The 21,160-nt window shown below is 46.5% G+C and overlaps 1 protein-coding gene across 1 annotated transcript; it reads left to right on the top strand.

The window, feature by feature from the left end:
• Positions 1–851: 851 nt before the first annotated feature.
• Positions 852–12,555, top strand: LBH (limb bud and heart development). The gene is made up of 2 exons (XM_026086488.1): positions 852–989; positions 9,996–12,555. The coding sequence occupies exons 1-2, from the start codon at positions 867–869 to the stop codon at positions 10,188–10,190; spliced, it is 318 nt and encodes a 105-aa protein (XP_025942273.1). The 5' UTR covers positions 852–866; the 3' UTR covers positions 10,191–12,555.
• The last annotated feature ends 8,605 nt before the right edge of the window (positions 12,556–21,160 follow it).

Genomic DNA, 21,160 nt, shown 5'->3' on the forward strand with positions numbered 1-21,160 from the left:
TGGGCGCCCCCCGACGGGGCGGGCGGGCGAGCGGGGGGCGGCCGCGCTGGCCAGGGCTCTGCAGCGGGGCGGGGAGCCGGGCTGGGCGCTGCCGCGGTGCCGTGCAGCCCGCGTCGGTGCGGCCGGTCTCCCCGGGCCGCTTCCGAAAATCCTCTCGGCGCTGGCGTGCGCCGAGTGCGAAGGTAACGCAGCGGCGGGGGCTGCGCTGCCCGCGTGCGCCGTCGTCGGAGCGGTGTAAAACAGGCTTGTATCCGCGGTGGGGCATGTTTGTGCGCACCGCAAGTCAACTCGTGTTTCTCGCTGAGGTGTGAGTTAAGTAATAGCGGCATAATCTGAGATAGAGGAACTATGGACTGTGGGAATTCACTTCACTTTCTCGAACTGTTGAGCTGGAAATTACATTATGACTATAAAAGCAGACCTGGAGTTGGCACAGTTCACTCCACTGGCGTGGAAGTCCCTGATGTTGTAAAATAAGTCAGCAGGAGCTAAAGCATGCTGGCTTTAAAAAAAAAAAAAAAAGCAGCAAAAAACCTCCAACGCTTGCACTTATTTACTGTGTGGTTTTTTCCTCTGCCCCTTTGGGGGCAGAGCTGTAGGAAGTGGAGTGAAAACTGAATAGCTGCTGTTAAAAATCTCACAAGGTATTCTTGAGCTATGTTCTTGGAGAGAAATGGGGAGAGTTGTTCCTAGGGTGCTGGAGATCTAGTGCCAGTTTACTTGGTACTGAGTTCTTCCTCTCCCTTCCAAAGGGGGCAGGAAGGAAGGGACCAGAAATAGGCTGGTGACAACCTCTTCTGCCTGCTTTAGTTTCTTGATGCTACTTACATTTTGCTCAGCCCTTTTGGAGCCCTCAGATAATTTGAATGCTGTCTTTTGTTTCTAGCTCTGATTATCTGAGATCAGCTGAAATGACTGAAGTGATGATGAACACCCCAACTATGGATGAGATTGGGCTAAGCCCCCGCAAGGATGGCCTGTCATATCAGGTAAGTGCTCTGCTGGCTGCTTAGGCAGTAATCCCCTATGGAATTGCCTGGGCTGGACTGCAAGCTCAGTCTAATGTACCTTTCCATAGCCTGGCCTAATAGCAGGTCTTGCTGCAGTGAGAACTAGTCAACAGACTGGAATGCTTGCTTGGCAGGAGCAATTTGTCTAAAATACCGCTTGGTATCAGGCTGGATTGGCAAAAGACTTTATTGTTTCTGAAGTGATGAAGCTCCCACTCATTTAGCATTCTTGGTGGCTCAGCGGGAGATGGGAAGATCTGCTAAAGCAGGATTTGCACCAGTCACGAGAGTGAAAGGATTCTGGGCTCTATTTGTAGTGTGGCATACAGATGATCTGCCTAGAGCAGATGGGAGCTGTTTATATGGCATGTAGATCTTTTGAGCTATTTCTTTGTTTTCCTGACTGCTGGGCTTATCTGAGTGGGTTAATGGTCTTCCATAATGTGAGGTAAGGCCAGAGACAGCCTTTAGCAAGCCTTGAGATGTCACAGGAGATACTGATATCTGAAGGCAGGAGCTGCATTCATTTTGAAAGTTGTGGACAGCGTAATTAACTCTTAACCTCTAGATCAGTGACTGGAGTTAGGAGATGGTTTTAGAAGCTACCTTTAGTCTTGCTGCTTTCAGTCTCTTTTATTTTCTGGCTTATAGTTAATCACAGGATGAGTGTGTGCATCATGGACTATTAGATATGTTTTCCTGACTCTTCTAGGAGACTTGTTGATGAGATTTAACATAGGAGTTGAGTGCATGTAGATGACTTGCCTCTGGTCACTGCACAGAGTGAGTCTTAACGGTAGGTCTTGATGCAGAGCTCTTCCCTTGCAGATGTTACACAACCTTCACAGGGCAGTAGCTGTAAGTGTGCATTCAAATTAGGTGTGCTGTTGTATGCTTGCATATTCAAGTCTGAAAAATGAGCTGCAAGTCTATAACAGTGCACTGAAGCATGAAATCAACTGAACTTTGAGCTGCAACTCAGGCAGCTAGCATAAGCCAGTGCTGCAGGGAAGAAAAGGGGATGCATAACTTTTTTTGGGTCAGAATTCTGGATCTGGATCATGCAAGTTGTTTGGTTTATTGCCTGTGTATGTAGGAATAGCTGTGCTGCTTTAGTGCTCTAGTTAAAGGAAAGCATATGGCATTGCTCTTTTCTCCCATAGAGGGAGTGTGCAACAGTGAGAATGGTCATTAAACCTGAAATGATCAGACCAGCCCCCACACACTGGATGTTCAAACAGTTGTGCTAATGGGTCACCATATGAAGAAGCTTAACCCAGTCAGGTCAAATTCTTCTTTTTACTTCTCTAAATTTTCCAGTTCTGAATAGCAAGTCAGAATCTAGGTGCCCTGCTTCCTCTAACTATTGCCTCAGCAAGGTTTTTCCCCCTAGTGCTAATGACCTTGATAAATCTATTTGGGTGAACTGGGGAACAGGCCTGTTCAGTTGTTAGTGGATCATCTGAACCTGAAGGTGTGAGAGTCATAAATTCTGACGACTCATGCCTATGCAGGGCTTATGTGCCTTGGATCTCTTCTCTTTAGTGGTCTAGTCATAGATTGCTTTTTTCAAAGATCTGCAAGATCTGTTAACAGTGTGTCTCCCAGCAGTCTGCTGTGTTGCAAGCCAAATTGTTGGCGAAAGGCTGCTTTTGGTGATCGTGCAGAGAAGTCACTGTCTGGATTGAGGGCCAGAAATAGAAGATCCTGATAAGATACTAGCCATGTGTGGGCTGTGTATGAGGTCTGCTGCTAAGTCAGGTTAGTGTAAAGAGTATTGGAGAGCAGGCTGCAGCCTTCCTCTAATTGCTAGGCTGAAAATGTTGCAGCATAAATGAAGGTAAGTTGAAAGCATCCTTAAACAGTTGAAAATTCAAGTTAAAACAGCAAGGACAAATCAAATGCAAATGTCACCATGAATTCCTTGTTCTACCTCAGACTTTGGCACTTTTTACTCCATCCTGCTGGTGGAGAGACTGTTTGGTACATGGAAAATTGTACGATAGTCTGAGTGCTGTAGTGCAATAACTTAAAGCCAGACAGGGCTAATGGAGCATGACTGCTCCTATACTGTGAGACTTGTTCTAAGCTATGTCTTCCTCCACTGATCTGCAGAGTTGGGCTCCCAAGGTGCAAGTGTAATAGCAGTTGGCTACAGGAGGCAAGAGCTTAGGGCCTGGGTTGGGAGAGGCAGGCTTCTAATTTCAAATGTTTCTCTTGTTCCAGCAGCAGAACTTGGATTTCTCTTCCTGTAGAGACGACCTTAAACTGGAGTTCAAAATGTCATCATTTGGGTTGTGTAGAGCAGGGACTGCCTGGGGATTGGTCCCTCAGGTCCTGGCAGTGAGATGTGTGTTGGCTTCTTCTACCATATTCAGATGTGAAACTGCCTGGATCAGATGAGATGGTACAGCAGCTCTGGTAGAATTGTGAAGAAAATCAGTATCTGCTGCAGACAAGCTTGTTGTACAGACAGTACTGCCTTAAAGTATTTTGGCTTTTATCGGGAGGTAAACTGAAGATACAAATAAATTGTACTGAGTGTAAAACTTCAGCAGTTTGATTCCCCTGCCCTGTGGAGTTCACTGAACTTCAGGGTTCCTGTCTGTCTCTGGTGACTTTCTGTGGGAACTCGACATGTTCGTCCTTCTGCCTCCTCCACCACCTTACCCCTGCACTCACTTGTCTGCTGTCTTGCACTAGTGCCTGTTTGTCTAGACATTAACTGAATTGTCTGGCACTAACTGCACCCTGCTAGTCAAGCTTCCTGGCCTTCAGTGGGCTGAACATCACTGCTCTTAAAGCAATGATGTGAAAACTCAAATTGCAGAAGTTGTGTATCTGTGGTAACTGGGTTGACCATGTAGGCCTAGTAATTTATAGGCAGTTTCATTTACAAAAAGGCTGTGTGTATGCTGTTGTCTCTGTGCAGAAATGTGTCCAGCTGATGTGTACAAGGCTTGCAAGCTAACGTGCTAACTTCAGAACATTTCTGTGTAAAACAGTTTTTGTTACTGTGTTTGTGATGTAAAGCTGTGCTCTCAGCCCCTTAAAGATGGTTCTGCCAATAGATTTAAAGGGCCTGAGCAGAAGTGAATGGTGAAATCAGGGCATGAGTCTCTCAGAACAGGGAGGCATAGACAAAACAGAAGATGCAGCTGAAAAGATGATGTCATGCTGGGTCTTGTGCCTGCAGTGAAGAGCTATTTCTGGATCTTTAATAGATGTCCCATAATTCCCATGGGACTACTAAACAAAAACTCGTTGAAATGCAGCTGATGGCTCAAGATGCCCCTGCTACAAGCAGATGTGCCTATGGAGGGCTTTGCTCGCTTCCTGTCTGGCAGCTCTCTGCCAGCTGGGCCTTTTCACTGCCCATTGGAGCTAATGTACCATTTGCTTTCCTCCAGCCCCTAGATATGCCCATCCTCTGAAAGGCCTAATCAACCCTCTGCCAGCTTGTCCTCTAATGCCATTTCACAGCAGCACAAATGATGCTCCTGAAATTAGCTTTGTTCGGGACTGAATTAATCATTTAACAGAGCTGTTGTCAAAACAGTGTCTTGACCTGAATCCTGCCTTGTTTCTTGGAAGTGGAGCTGGGTCTGAGCATAACTGAAAACACTTTGTTGCCCAAAGTGTTTATTTTGAGCAAACTGTGTATCCTGAGCTGAGTGTGCTGCATGCCTGCAGACCGGCTGTCCAGCTGATGGGTTGGCTTGCTGATCCTGCAGGACCTCAGGCTCCCTTTTAAGAGAAGAGATTGGCATGCAGAGTCGGAGCTTGTCTCATACCATCGGCTGGGTTTGGTTGTCATGGGGAGTTTGAGCTCTTTTAAGTCACGATTGCATCATGCTGGGATCTGTCTAGGTTAATCACAGCCACAGCTAGCTGTGAATCACGTCAGACAGACCAAATCTAGGTAATAGCTGTAATGCTTGAGTCCGCATCTATGGCAAAAGCTTGGGTTTTCCATTTTGTTGGGGAAATCAGTTGCTGTGAGCGTGACAGCTCTGTGGAGGTTGGGGTGGCTGGTGAAGTGCTGCCCTGGTGTGCAAGAGCTGCTGATGTCTGGTGTGAGTGCAGAGCACCTCCCTGACACTCAGCTCTGCATCCTGACTAGGGAAACTGAAACCAGCAGCATCAGGGATGCCTGTGAGAGCCTGTAGCTCAGAGACCAGCCTGTTACTGACCCAGGGTCTAATGGGAAAAGGTGGAAATTGAGCTTCCTCTCTATAGTTGTCTTGTTTGATTGTAAGATGCTTCATGTTGGTGCAGGCCTGACTTGTATGATGTGCTTGGTACTGCCTGAAGGTCTTGTGACTGGGCTGCAATAATGGCTTGTGATGCCAAGTGAGTTCAGGATAACTTCACCTATTTGTCTTCCATGGTACATAGCGCAGCCAGTGCATGGTTACTAGAAAGATGTGCCATTAGCCTTAATTTTTTTAGCCTGAGCCAATGAGTATTCCATGGTCTTAAAACTTAAAATTAATTCAGAATTGAGAAAAGGAATAAACAGCCAAAGCAAATTGTTCAGTGCTATGCAAAAGTGTTCCACTGAAATTCAGGCTGAAGAGAGCAGCTAATCATCATGTTTTTTCCTCCTTAGTCAATGCCTTGTTACTCTGATGGAAAATTGTGATAGTCTATAAAGTTTACCTGCCACTGACCCCAAGATAGGGCAAACTGACTGTGGAGTTTTCATAGTTCATAAATTTGACTAAATGGACATACTAAATGGAGCTCTGTTGCAAGTCATGACAACTATAAAAGCAAAACTTTGCAGGACTGTTTCTTGTAGCTGGAAAACTTCTCCAAAAAGGTGACTGAGGAGACTTAAATATTTCCTGGATTAAGCTTGCCTTATTTCTCTATGGCAGTGAAGTTTTATACTGAACCTAAATTCAGATCTCTGATTTTGAATATTGACTTGATACTGCTGAAGAGGCATAAAACTTAGCTTTTTTTAGTATTGGAAGGGTGAGCACTTACATTGTGTTTACAGTATGGGTTTACACTGTATCTAAAGTGATAAGCCCCTCAATGCAGACCTTTAGTCTTGTATTAGTATTACCATAATGAAGGAAAGTTTTTCCCAAAAGTAATAACTTCCCTAATTTGGAAAGATCTTACCTTATTCTCTCTGAAAACAGTTTTCAGGCCCCTGTTGGGTGGGTGGGAGACAAAGTTTTAACTATTGATATTGCTATGGAGTGCACATGTGGAAGTTGTTTTGAATTTACAGGTGTCACTTGGATTATGGTAGCTCTGTAGCTAATCCTTTTAATTGTCTGAGATATCCTGCTTTTGGTGTTTCTCTGTTCCTAGGAATACTGAGAGAGGGTATGAGTCTCCCCAAGGCAATGAAAACTTTCCATTCTTGTTGCCAAGACTTCATTCAAGGATAGTAGGGCTAGGTCATCCAAAACAGAGGCAGACATGATCTTCCTAAAGTCTAAGGCTTTCATCTCAAGTATTGCTTTTCAGTGCTCTTTCCAGCTGAAAGGCAAGAATGGCAAGGAGGGGGTTAACTTGTGTCATCTGAAGCAGTCCATGGAGATAGCAGTTCTCAAAAGACAGTCTGGAGAGGCCTCTAAAAACCGCTCTTGCTGCAAGTGTGAGAGGCTGCTGTATTTTATAGTTTAAGAAGCAACATACACTTCCTCTGTGGGCTTTAAAGATGTCACTGTAGGCTAGAAATCGGGGCTCAGCTACAGAATTATGGCTTTGCAGAAGCAATTGCTGTCCCTCCCCTTGCATTGACTGGGGGAGGGTAGGGGGGATTTCTCTGGTTTCTAAATTTGATCTTAGCTATCCTCCACCAACAACCAGTTGGTTGTTTGTCCCCCATCAGGTGACCAAATCAGCCAGCAGTAGGCATCTGTTTCACTGTGTGCAAGGTGGCTTGCTCTGATAGATGGGGGAGAGGTTAGCCCCTCACTGCTGTGCTCTTCAGGTGGTGGTGGGATGCGAAGTCTTCATCTCGCACATGAGCTGAGTAATGCAAGCAGGAAAGCTTGTCAGAGGCTTTGCTAGGAGGCTTTGCTAGACAAGCTGTCACTGCTGCTGTGTGAAGGGGTACACAGCTCTGGGTCAGACCTGAGCCTGCTGTACTCCCAGGGGGAAACTTGCTTCAAGTTCCTTAAGCCTTTTCTTCCCATTACCTAAATCTGTAAGGGGCACAGATTAGATGTATGGTACCATCAAATGCAGCCTGGCACTTCTGGTGTGGGACAATGAACCGCTGGTGCTTACTTATCTGTATAAAAGAGCCTGGCAACTTGGCTTATTCTGAGCCACTGGGGAGACTGATTGGGGTAACTCTTCTACCCTTTTGCCTGAGTGTGCAAATGAAGTCTTAATTTAAAAACCTTTTCCTTTCAGTCCCTGTACTTGGCCTGCTGTGTTGCCTGACTTGTCACATGCTAGGAAATCTGCCTTTGTATATTTTTTCCATTGACTGTCCACACCCCTTGAAAGTGCAGTTGCAACATCTCACTTCATGCTGCCTCTACGATTAAAAAGCATGACTTAGTGGAAAAAATCTTGACCTTCTTGGGTTCAGCCTGTCCTGCAGCTGTTTGAGATAAGATTGTGCTAGCTTTTTATTAAAAAAGCTGCACACCACATTTTGGGGATACTTGTTTGTAAGGAAATGACTACTAAATTTCTGGAAAAAACTCTGGCAGGCTATTTTCAAAGAAATTGCTCCAATTTGACCTAATGTGCTTAAAATGATAGCAGCCAAAGGTTAGTTTAATTATTATACTGCTATTTTTCTTGCACAGGAGGCTATTTTCATGACATTATCAGCTTATATAACCTCCTGAACCGCACTACTTTTTCCATTGCAACCTTCTAAACAATGTAATGTCAAGGGTATTTTTTTCCTATCCTGAGTTTAGATAATGAGTTGATGCTTAAGAGCCATTGACTGTACTTCCAGTAATGTACAGGGTGTCTGAAACTGCCTTTGTTTGGTCAAGCAGAAGCCACAAAGCTCTAAAACAGTCTTGTGTTGGGAGCAACTAATAGCAAGTAGCTCATATGCAATGCTCATGTTAATGTGGCCATGTTCAAAGACCTTGCTCACACTTGTGCACCTGAAACGCCTGCGTGTGGTGGGTGCAGCTGTGGCAACTGGACTCATGTACCACTGTCCCTGGTGTACCAGATGGGGCTACTGGTGTGCAAAGTCATGGCATGTTGTGCACTGCCTGCACATTGAGTCACTTTTCTGAGTATCTCTTCCTAAAGTTACCTTTCCTGGCTTTGCCTTACATAGCAGCCCAGTAGCTTTCTCAAGTTACTTACCTAGCAGCTGATTAGTGTTTAGTCTCCTCCAGGCTTTGAACTCAAGGGAGGAATGTGGCTAAATACTAAAAGTCTATATGACTATTGAAAAGGAGCTAATGGTGTGGTTAATAGATGCTAGACTGAAGAACAAGTTGGCTGAACTCCATTCTGCTTTGGGGTTTGGGCCAGCCTTTCCCAAGGTGGGTGGGCACCTGCATGATTGGCATGAGGAGCGTGATGCTTTGTGGTTAATGCTCACAGCTCATGGACAGGGATCTTGCTTTTGCAGCTGGCACCTCAAAGGTCAAAACAGATCAGATTTGCTCTCAAGCTGAGGTACCCAAGAGCGTTGTGCTCATCTGAGGCTGACAGTGCTGTTTTCCTGCAAGGGCACTCCTGGGGCCTACCTAAATATGGTTGCTTTTCAGAGAAAAGTGCAAGTTACCTGACTTCTGGCCTCACCTACAGACTTGAGGGGGAACTGCTTTGTTATTTGTCATTTGCCTTTTAGGGTGTTTTAATGCAACTGTAGTATGAAATTGGCATTCTAACAGATAAAAATGTTTGAAATAAACAGGTGGTAACTGATTAATACTCTGGTTACCAGCTGGGTGGTCCAATGTGGCAACTGGTTCTTGTCAACCAGCAGTTCTGCTCTGGGTGAATTGGGATTTGAAACTCTACCTCTATGTAAGGCATTTTTTTGCAAGCAATAGCAAACTTTTCTGTTCAGACCGACTTACTCATGCAAACCTGCTGTTAACACTCCAGTGCAATGGCAGTTCTTCCTTTGCTCATGCCTTTGCTTCAGTAGCTGGTAGGATCAGAGTGCAGCCCAGTGGCACTGCCAATGAGTATAGGCCCTGGTCTGCTGTAGTGCATGTGCACCCCTGTGGCAAGCTACAGATGGAAAGGAAGGAGGCAGAAAGTACTGCTTAGTGCACTTTGGGGGGGGGGGGGGGAAGGAGGGCCAAAGATGAGCAGATCCTCATTCCTTTCACCAGGGTATGTTGCCTGGCTATGCCACAGCCCTAAGAAAAAAGACAGTGGGACCAGTCTCCAACACTTCCACAAAATAGCAATGTAAGTCAGCAGGAGGACACTCAATGTCCAGTAATTGTAGCACATAGAATGTTGCCAAGATTATCTTTAAAATGCAGTTGAATTTTTGTCTTGTACTGTTGCCCTGGGTTGATACCAGCCCTGGGCCCTTGACACAAGACTCTGGGTAGCTATAACTGTGTTGCCACATACCTCCTTTCCCTTCTAGCGGCAGAGCCTGGAGCACAAGTCTGTTCTCATGTGTAGTTTGACCAGAAGCAGGAAATGAGATCTTAGATTCTCAGATCAAGATAGCTTAGCTTAGTTTGCAAACTCATGAGCATTAATGCAAAAGTGGTGGTGGTGGGAGGTGTGGCTTTTAGATAAATATCCAAAGGACAGATGTGTATGTGAGCACTATCCAAGCAAGTGTATACTTTGGAAGCCTATCGGGCAGTGCTTATTTCAAGTACTTAGATCAGAGGTGCTTATTTACAAGTTTTAGGAGTCTCCCCATCACCCAGTGGTTTACTTTGTGTCCAGACTAGTCTGTCCTAGAGTCCTAAAACTCTTAAGTTGGGTTTTGGCAGGTGTAAGACTGCTTGAAAGCAGCTCCTCTCATGGACTGTTTCTTGGCTTTTTCAGATTTTCCCTGATCCCTCGGACTTTGACTGTTACTGTAAGCTGAAGGACCGTCTGCCCTCAATTGTGGTGGAGCCGACGGAGGGCGATGTGGAGAGTGGTGAGCTGAGATGGCCGCCTGAAGAGTTCCTTGTGCAGGAGGAGGAAGAGGAGGAAGAAAGTTGTGAAGATGCAAAGAAGGACAACAAGGAGCAATAAATGTCATCTGAGGAAAGGCAAGGGACTGCACCCTTCTGAAGGAAGAGCCACACTTCTTTTGAAAGTCTTTTTTTAAAAAAGACAAGTTCAATTTTGCACCTGCAAGATCTTAGTTTTTTTTGTATTCTCTGTATCGAGAACTGAAGCCCTCGATGTGACAGAATCACCAGACCTTCTGAGGAAGGAAGGAAGTAACGCAGAGAAATGTTTGCTGTTCTCGAGATCACTATCTGATTTTTTCCGAGGCTGAGGCAGCAGAGAAATTCCAAGCGCATGGCGGAGGGCGAGCACAAGGAACGCTTGAAGGGGGAGCTTGGGGAGGGGGAATAAAGAAAAGTAAAACGCAGCAGTGTTCAGCCAAGAACTTCCTCTGGCTAAAAGCATGAGAATAGAGTTGTCATCTCTCAGATTTGCCTTTCTTAAAGCTTCCATTTTGTGTGTTTGGGGGTAGAAGGGTGTCTGTAGTGAAGTATCACTAAATGCTCTACTGACGAGGGGCCTGTAGTTTTTCCCCAGTCCAGCACCTCCTAGAGTAATGTGAGCATCTGTAGGAGTAGTGGGTTTCTTGCTCTTGCTGTTGAGCCTGTTCCAGCCACTTTCCCAAAGCTGTTTTCTCCCCTCTATTTGCCTTTAGACTCTTCAATGCTAAACAGCTGTATTTGCAGGATAATGTTAGGCTGCTGCTTGTCATCTATACTGCAAGGCCCTAGTTTATCTTGCAGGTGGTTAGCATGAGGTAATGTGAATCTGATGTAAAGACTTGTCTGCAGCAAGAGCTAGTGTAGATTTAAACACCTTGGATTTTTCTCTCCTATTTGCTGAGGCTACTGTGATAAGTCTCATCTTGCTACAGTGCCCAAAGCCAACTGTATCTGGAGGGTGGGCTTACACCTACCTCCCCTGATGTCTTTGAGGCTGTATGGTTTCATGTCTCAAACTTGCTGGTCACCAGGCTTGTGAGGACTGGGATGGGGGATCTTCAGCTTTGTGTGCTGCGGGGCCTCCTCAAAGCCTTGGCAGTGCAGGACAGGCCTGACTGCTCCCATGTGGGGTGTGCAGAATGGGGAAATGCTGCCAAACCTGAGGGGGAAGGTAACCCAAAGGAGAAACGCCAGATCTAGCAAGGATCATGAGTGGGAGAGGGGGGTTTTGCAGGAGAGGTCTATTCAGAAAGTATTGTACTGAGTGTCCTAGACAGGAAATGCTTCTGGCTTGTAACAAGGGTGAGGCATGCATGGGTGTTTAATGAAGTGCAGACAGGTTTGTGATATGTGTGGTTATATCCTTTTCACCTTATCCTGTTCCAAGGAGAAGTAATCTGTCTCTGTTTGGGGAGGAGGGAGGTCTGCTGCAGGACAGGCTAACCCTCTGCTTTCCTGGGAAGTGGTGATCTAGCAGCTTCAGGGACCAGCTTGGGAGCCAGTTGGTCTTGGAATAGGATGAGAATAGTTACCACCTAAACCAAATCTGGGGTCATGGAAGAGGAAAAAAAAATGTCAAGGCCTTAACCAAACTTTCATAATAATCCCAATGCCACCCCCCTTCGCTTATAACTGGTTCCATTTTTAAAATCTATTTGGACATGTGTGTATTTGTATTTTTAATACCTCATGAGTAGTTAAACGCTGGTGGGGGTTGAGAATTGCTTTTAACATATTGGCAGGATTGTTTTAGTCTTGTCTTGCTTGTGTATAAACATAATGGCAATAACTTATCAGCTCTGCATAACTGTTTCAGACAGATGAGATTGGAGACTAGTTAGCACAAAGCAGGAGAAATTGTGTCCTGACACTGCAGCTGGTCTCTTCCTATTCTGGCAACCCAGAACCAGTTACACATGCTCCCTGCCAGTCTTGGGGGACGGTTTATCACCAAATGGTCATGATGTAGTGATACCATTTTCTATGAACAATGGATTCAGCTGTTGTATCTGTAACACTTGTTCTAGTCTTGCTGTCTTACTGGAATGAGCTTGTACCCTGCATACCAGCCAATCGTCTTATTTTTAAGTGTTACTCTATTGGTCTCCGGTCTGTACCACCAAGTTCAAAGCTGTATATCAAAGATACTACCATGTGGGCAGCAATGAAATGGCAATCCTTGGACTTCAGACCTGCTGTCTGCCCTAAAGACTTGCATATTTCTGTCTGCATCCTTTTTTGGAAGTATTGTGTATATTTCTATTTGTTGTTGAACGTATCTAAAGAACAAAGCACTCCAGTAAAACTCCTCCTGTTGTATGATATACATTCTATATTTCTGTAATTCTTTTTTGAGCCTCAGGGAGAAGCTAGCATTTTTTTCAAACTACATTTTTGTCACTGTGACAGTTGTAAATAAAGTTTGAAAATGCTTTCCAAACATACTGACTTTGTGTTCTTGCTGCCAAAGGGGGTTGGATGGTCCTTATGCTTTGAGTATAAGGTGCTGGCTTGCAAGGCTAATGCAAATATCTTAAAGTACTCATGTCTGTCAGTTGAGGCTGTTCTGTGAACCTAGGGACCTTTGTGCTTCATGTGGCTTAATTCAAAGCATGCATATATGGGACTTGTGTGCCTGAATCCATTTGGAGTGAGGGGCAGTGTCTCTGCTGCTTTGCATCTTCCTGCAGCTGCTTTTTGCTGTGCTTATGATCTTGAACATCTACCCCTTAGCTAACCTTGCAGAGCATGAAATCATGGAGAGCTGAGGCAATTCTTGGTTGTTCTTGGTAGTAAAATGGTACTCGTGCATTTTCTTACCTTGCCCTGAGCAACAAGTATGAAAATAAGTCTTGCTATGCTGTCTGCTTTTAGGGCCTCAGCCAAGCTGCATGAGATTGCCTACTTCAGCCATTTAAGGTCTAAAGGTGAACTCTTCAGTAGTCATTAGTGCCTTGTAGCACACCTGTGGTTGTAGGCTACAGCTTGCAGTGCTATCAGAGGGAGGCCTGGAGGAAACTTTTTCTGAGGGTGATTATAAGCTTGCTTGGTACTGAAACAGTGTCCTGAATGTAGAAGTCTGACCACACCAGGCTTCAGTTAATTCAAGTTGTGTTCTTAATGGGATTAAATTTTCCACTAAGAAAACAGGTGATAAGAACCAAATCCCTGGAATACTTGTGCCTTTCAGATGCAGGGGAAGAAGTTCCTGTGATTCAGTAACAGACTCTAATCTTACCTATGCAAACAAATTGGGTTGAGGCTGGAGTTTGGTTTACACTAGACCTGTTTAAATATACTAACTAATGACCCTCAGATTAAATGCTTGAGTTGAGGGCATGTTCAACATGAGCCCCATAGTTCAAAGATGTTTAATTCTGTTGTACTTGGCCCTTGTGGATATTTTCTGCCACAAACACAATGCAAAGTGAAATTTCTCTCCTGTTGTGCTTAATTAGCCTCTAGCTAAGGTGCCTTGATTGTTTTCTTCCCTTCCTTAGGCTTAGAGTTGCTTTCCTCATAGAGATACTGCAGCACTTTCAAGATGAAGTGCCAGTCTGAAATCCCTAAAGAGATTGTGTAGTCCTGTCCCAGAATGTTTTTGATTAAAATACAGCACTGTTCAGGGCTAGGGAAACAGCAAATGAATTGAACTTGTATGCTGCTTCCATGTGCTTCACGTGAACAGGTTTCTTCTGGCTCATGTTAGAATGAAGCTACTCACTGTTCCATGAGGCTTTGTGCTAAGACTGAGCTGGAAAGAGGCTGGCCTCTGAGCAGGACACCCTCAGTGTGATGGTCTGCCTTACATCAGGACTGAAGCAGTGCTGGCAGGACAGCCAAGTCAGGAAGGAAGCTTTTCCCTGGTCCTTGGCTCCAGCTGTTATGGTCAAATTGAAACTTGCATCACCAACTGAAAATGAACTTGCTGCTGAATGGGTGGCCCTGAGTCACTTTAAGAACTTAATCTTGGGTGGCATAAGGACCCTTCTTTGCAAGGAGAGCAATGTTTCTTTTTTATTTTCCCCCTCTTGAAAGAAGTACCTCTGGCTCTCACTCACTGTTAAGGCATTTGTCCTTCTCATTCTGCTGTGTAATGGTGCCTGGTGACTCAGCAAGCTGTGCACTGCCACCCTTTCAACCGCTACCCTCTCCCATGTATTTGGTCTGATGTTTTCTATGTGTATCTACTTCTGTTTAACCGGAGCAAAGCACAGAGTCACTTGAAACACACTGAGCAGATGAACTTTTGTCATTGGGCTTTGCCTACCTTAGGGTGCAGCTAGGCAAAGATTGTTGTTATGCAGGAGTGCAAAGATAATTCACCATCACCACAGCTTGTGGGGAGCAGCTACCTCCTGGACTGGGTTTCCTAGTGCAGTATGAGTCAGTCCTCCTCTGATGTAACCACACTCCTCACCTCTGTGAGCGGCAGGGCAGCTGGTGTCTTTTTTGGCTGCTGGGTGAGGATAGCCCAGGCTGCCTGCTTCCTGTTTTAGCCCCTACAGGGAGCCCCCAGCTAAGGACAAGGAGTCCATCCCTGTATGCTGGTTTCAGCCACTTGCTTAGCTCTGAGAAGCCTTCAAGCACAATTAAAAACAAAACCAAATCTCCCAAATGCTAGTCTAGTCATGGGGAGCAAAATGTGAGTGTGAGGAGCAATGGCCTCTAATTCATGTGCTCTGAGCTCTCCAAAAGCAATCCTGGAAACCAAACATCTCTATATAAATGAGAGCAATTACCTAATCCCTAAATCCTTGCTAGAGGAGAAAAGAAAAACTCTGAACTGTTTCATGTTTCAAATGAGTGATGGCTTTCTGCTTATGTTCAACTGGACAGAAAAGGAAAGATGTTTTAAGAAGGTAAAGAGCTGGGACTCCCTAACTGAAGCACTATGTAGTTGTTATGCGCAGATCTGATCCAAACTGCAACCCCTCTGCTCTGCAGAATGATCTGAAGGAGCTTTGCTCGTTAAGAACAAGCTGCTGCTTGGCTTGGAGTAGCACTTGCTGCTCCTCCTGGCTTCCTCAGAAGCTTACAGGCATGTGTATGTAAAAGCATCTGCTCTTCCAAGAAGTATGTTGCGAGGTGGGCGCTCCCCTCACCTCTGAGACATGTCTACCAGTCTTTCCGCAAGTTCATTGCTGCCATGTTTCAGGGTTTCCTGGTGAAAAGCTGAGAGTAAAGATTGGGACTGCTGCCCTGTCCAGTGAATGATGTGTAGAGTTTCTTTGCCCAGGTACGTCCAGCCTGTGTTTGCAAGCAGCGGTGAAGCCTGCAGAGATCCCCAGCTGTGCCCTGTGTGTGATGTCTCCTGCACTGCAGCTCTCCCCAGAGGTTCGTGGTATCGATAGCACGCCAAGCACAGTGGCATCAGTAGGCAGACCCGCACTCGCTCTTCCCCTCATCCAGATGTGAGTTAACTCTCATCTGGAAGCGGAGCATGGCACTGTGCCCAAGCTAACAGGCCCTGCTGAGTGACCAGGCATGTCTGAGCTAATACCTCTTCCAAGCAGGGTGTATGAGGTCAGGGCTGAGCATCATGTTAGCGTGGCTGCGTAACTGCATCTGGCCTGGATCTGGCCAACACAGCACGTGGGCAGAGTGGACACCGCTCTGCTCTCCTTGGACCATCTGGGCATAGCAAAGGAAAGGGCTGAGCAGGCTGGAGTGCGGAGGTCTTGCCGGTGGCGTGCTCTGTGCTTGTTCTTTCTGCTTAAACAAGCATCCCCAGCTTTTCATCTATTCTGATGAAAAATGTCTTTCTTATCTACAGCTATGGGTAGCCTTCACCTTCAGAAAGGGGTATGCGTCCCTCTCTGGAGAGCAGGTCTGTTGAAGTAAGTGCAAATTGGTCATGACAAAAACGCAAGTTTGGGAGTGTTGTTCTTAACAGGAGGAGGGAAGAGGTTTAAGGCACAACACCTAGGGGTGAACTGAGTGCAGAAAACCTGTAAAGGGTGCTAGCTTCACTTGGAAAATGTCTAGGATTGGTGGTAGTGCAGTTTATCAACAAGGTTATGAACAGACTTAGAGAAAAGAAGAAACATGCTGAAAGGAGAGACGGCGTCATGGGCGGCTGTGAGATAGTGCTAGGAAGGGGATGGGGACTAGGTCATAAGGAGCGATTGCATGTGGTGGTGGGGGCTGCACTTGGGGACAGAAAAGGTCCTTTTGGTCCTGTGTTTTTATGTTCCTGTGCATATCCAAAGGGTTGGAAGTGCAGCCTGGATGTACCCCTAGATGTTTCTCCATTTTGAAAATGAAGCTGGCAATATTTATCCCTGGTGATTGTTCAGAAGGAGCCTGGGACTGAAAGAAAGGGGATCATGTCAAAAACGGTATGAATATTGCCTTTCTTAGGATACATTAGTTCTTCTATACTAGCTGCCCTGTGAAGATGAAAACAAGGATTATGGGCAAGCTGCATGGAGAGACCTGGGCTTGTTTTGGAGCAAGCAGGGGGGCTCACGTGGGGCCTCTTGGCCTAAGGAGCCTCCACCGGTGGGGGCATGGCCTGGCCCAAACTGCAGCCGCTTGCCTGGTGGGACGAGAGCCCTGGTAAATCCTCATGCGGCACCGTTTCCCTTCCAGGTGACATGGGCCGTCACTTGCTGCCTGGGGCTGTTGTGTGGTCCTGGGAGATTAACCGGTTTCCAGGGGGTAGGAGAGGGCACCAGGCCTTATCCTCTGGTCCCACATTCCTTATAACAAACCTAGGTGGGGAAGGAAAGAGCTGAAGAAAAGAGAAGTATTTGTATCGTCGTTTCAAATCAGGCTTTATCCTGTCAGTGAAGAGCTTTCTCCACCAACCCAAGTTATCAGCCCCTCAAGAGCTGTGTTGCGCTTTTTCCACATTAAAAAAGAACAGCAGCCGTGTACTTGGGGTCAGACCGACCTGTACTTGGCCCATAGGAGACAACCGAGTCGCACAAGAAGAGGGGGAGAAGGCAGTAGCTGGTGGGCCAAGTGAGCAGAAGCTGGAGGAGCGAACCCCCGGCCATCACAACAGGCATATGCCTCACAAATCAGGCTTAACAGTTAAACACGCTGTTCTGAGAGACTTGAGGGGTGGGAACAAGGAGCGCGGAGGGAAGCCGCAAAGGAAACATGCACTGAGCGCTTGCTCACTACCAGAGCTGTAACCGCACAATGTTACCGTAGCAGCGACCATCAGCTTCATCTGATAAAAATAAGCAAGGAAGTCAAGTGTAGAAGAGGGAGAGGATGTCATAAGCCAAGCATGAAAATGTCACAGCAGCCTTGCTTTTATTTTCAATACTTCCTTCTTCATTCCGTGATTCTGCACTCGACAGGCTCAGGAGCTCTGGTAGTTCCTGCTCCATCAGTCCCTGTGTCTGTGTCCTGCTGTTACTCACCTCGCTCCCAAGTGTCCCCCGACCCAGGTGCTTTCCTGGCCATACGCCCTCATGCAAAATGCCATGCCCTGCCCACCAGGAGTGACCTGTGCGGGGCCTGCAGCCCTTGAGCAAGCGGCACCGACCTGCGCGCCCAAAGGAGAAGGACCAGCAGCCAGCGCCTCAGCCGTGCACGGCAAGGCAGCTCCCCTGACGTGAGCACGCACCAGCCGGCCATGGGAAAGGTTAAGGCCACGTGGCTCTGGCCTGCAAAAGTGGGGATGGATGCATGGAAAACACCGGGGCAACCCCCCTGAAGCAGTCGCTGTGCCCACCAAGCTCAGCCCAGCCCAGCTCCTGCTGGGCTTCCTGCTGGGACTGGCCTTGCTGGGGTGAGGGGATGGTCTGGCTGCAGATGCTGCAGCAACATTGCAACTTCCTCCAGCTGTGCAGAGCGTCGGGGAAAAATGAAGGGTGGTCAAATTATAGGTGTTTTAAAATCTTTTCCACAGGTTCTCTGCATTCAGAAGCTGGAGCCAGGCGAGCTACAATCAGCTCTACAAATATTTGTCAAACGCGAGCCTTCCCGGGCTGTGTTTGACAACTCTTTTCCATTGTGGTTGTTACCAGTGCTGCTTTGGAGGCTGCCTGTGGGGGTGAGGACCAGCCCGGGTTTTAACAAGAGCTGCAGTGGGATTTCCCCTGTTTAAAACACTATTTGGTAACTTGGATGGCAACATCCCTGCATTCAGCGGGGTGGTTGCGAGCGGGCTGGCAGCGTAAGCAGCTGCGGAGGTGGAGGTGCTTGCCATACCCCTAACGCCCTCACGAGAGGCCCCAAAGGGGAAAACCCTCCCCGGCGGCTGGGAGGCAGGGGTGGGCGCGGGGGTGCAGGGCCCGCCGCTCGGTCCCCCTCTCTCCCGCTCCGGCACGGTGCTTTCCCCGCTGCAAGGCCTTTTAAGTAATTGGCACATTCTTCTACTTAATTGGTGGGTTTAATCCGTTAATGCTCCAGCTGATGTGATTTGTGATACTCTCACAAGAGGGTGAGGCAGAGGGATTACTGCTGGCTTTAGAGCGGGATTTGGCACGTAACCCTGCCCTGATGATGGGGCTGAAGGCGCCACGGGGGGGCCAGGGGGAAGGAGTGGCGAGCTGAGTTCCCAGGGCAGGTCTTCTTGGGGCTGCTCAGGCCTCCCCAGGTTCAGCTAATCTGTGCTCGGGTTATTATCCCCTGCACCTGAGAACAAAGGAAATTAAGCAGCTTTCACTCTTATGACCTGCCTGCCCATGGGGCGTTCATCTGAGCTCAAATGGGATTTGCCGAAATATGCAGTGCTCCTGATGCCGGTTCCTGGCTGGGTCTCCTGTGGGTGTTGGTGCGTGTGGAGCAGAGGTGATGGGAGAGTGTGCTGGCAGCTGTGCGGGACGGCCCTGCAGAGAGTCAGCCTGTGCCCTACCCGCCAGCGGTCCCAGAAACCTCCCGTGCTGGTGCAGGAGTCCTGGGCTGCCCCTGCTTTCCCAGCTGTTTTCAGCACCTTTCTGAGAGACCCAGAAGGTGCTTGCTCTGGTGGGTTTTACAGACCATGTTCTTCTCATGCTCTACCAGCAGCATCTTTTCCAGTTTTTCCCAGTAGCATGCTGCTACTGGTGCAAGAGACTTCTCCAGGGCCTCCTGACATCTCTGCTTTGCTTAATTGGAGAATTTAAGTCTCCATAACTATTACTGACCTCTGTAAAACATTTTTGGCTACAGCCCACACAAAGTATAATATTTAACTTTAACGAGTATTCAGTGCTTTATAGAAACTTCCTATTAGTGTCTTTCCATACCGTTGCCTTCCAACAAACCTTAGGCATTTGTCTGCAGGGGAGGTTCCTGATATGATGAAATAGCAGTCAGTTTTGAAGAAACTTGATCAAAAGAAATATCCAGAGCCATAGCTATCAGAAAGGGAGATGGTTTATTTGACCAGGTTGTACCGGAAACCAGCAAAAAGTTCCAAACTGTGGTCACTGTGATACCACTTCCCATCCTGGCGCCAGGCTAGCCATGCAGAACGGCATCCCTCTTCATTAAAACTTGGGTGCCTAGCCTAAGATCATTGTTTAGTCTCCTCCTGTACTCCCTAGAAGAAGATAAACACCTCCAGACATGATTCATTTTAACTGCCTATCTGGAAAGAATGACTTCTTGGAGGTCCTCTGGCCCTAACAAAAGAGATTTAGATAACCAGTTTAGTTTGCATGTCTAACTCTTAGGTAACTGAAGCTAAATGAGCTAAACCTCACCCTTAGTTTCTTTTGTACTTGTTGCTTTGTTCGGTTTGTGCTTTCATGTGTCAAAGCCTCAGTTTCTATAGCATAAAATGTCTTCGTATTTATTGTCGCCCATTCTGCATGAGCACAGTGGATGGAGTCAGGCCAAGCCCTATAAAATTCTCATCCCTTGAGGGAAACAAAAAAACCCCAAACTAGCAGGGCATCTGCAAAATAAGATGAATTAACATGGTAGAAAAAAAAAAGAACAGGGAATGGGAAGAATGAGAAAAGTATGGCAAAAATGTGGAATGAGGACCATAGAAGTGGAAGGAGAAATTCCAGTGACAAAATACATACATTTTATACCATCTGCACACTGCTTATGCTAGCTTAACTTTTGGAGAGGGGGGAAGGAAGACAGAGTGGGCCCTTCTGTCTCATAGGCAGGTCCGGTTCAGGCACACATTTAATCACAGTCATAACTGCAGGCACCTACGAGGATCCCATTGACTTCAATGAGATTTAACTGCATGCTGAAAGTTAGGCATGTGCTTAAAATGCTACCCTAAGTAGGCAAACTTTCCTGAAATGTAGCCACATAGCACAGGCCTCCCTTTAGCTTGGAGAACATGTTTTAAATATAATCTCCCTTGGGGAGAAATTAGTTTAAAGTACAAGAAAGAAAGTGTTTATGAACTCAGATTCATTTTCTGAACTGTCTGAACCCCAAATTAGCTAGAGAGATTTGCAAACCCTTGAACTTTGTGAGGCTCATCCTGCCTGAACTGAGAAGAGCAGTTAGACCTTAGAAAAGTAAATATACTCCCTGTTTTTTAGCTTCAGCACAGCTGGAGGGCCTGATCCCGTTCATTCCCTCTCCAGCACCCACGTGGCTTCACTCCCACACAAACCTCTGGCGGTAGATGGGTCTTGGACTGTGCAGTTATCTTTCTGCATGCATTTGAGCTTCACCATAACAAATGACAGACAAGCACAATCTACTTACCAGAAATTCATAGACTGAATTATTCAGGAGGAGTTATTCTTCCCACTCTAATTTTTCATATTAAAATGTTGCTGACTTAAGTATTTCTCTTTAGTATTTTTCTGCTACCATAGATTTCAATTAAAATACTATCATGATACCTCACCCTCATAGGATGGATGGATTAGAGTCTTTCCATGGATTTGAAAGGGACATTGATCTTTCATTCCACTTCTACTGTGGCCTTGCAGCCAATATTACCAGATGTCCTACCAAGAAAGGAAGAAAGACTACCACCAGTGTGTTAGAGGAAACGGCAGTTTCTCTCTGTTCCCTCACTAAACGCAGGCTTTGTAATGTGCTTTGAAACATGCCTAGGACCCATGAACGGTGGTAAATAACAGACTATCATTCGCTCTTCATCTGGCTGCAGGTTCAGTGGTG

The sequence above is a fragment of the Apteryx rowi genome, unplaced genomic scaffold (genome assembly GCF_003343035.1).
Source record: "Apteryx rowi isolate R43461 unplaced genomic scaffold, aptRow1 scaffold_696, whole genome shotgun sequence".
Classification (NCBI taxonomy): Eukaryota; Metazoa; Chordata; class Aves; order Apterygiformes; family Apterygidae; genus Apteryx; species Apteryx rowi.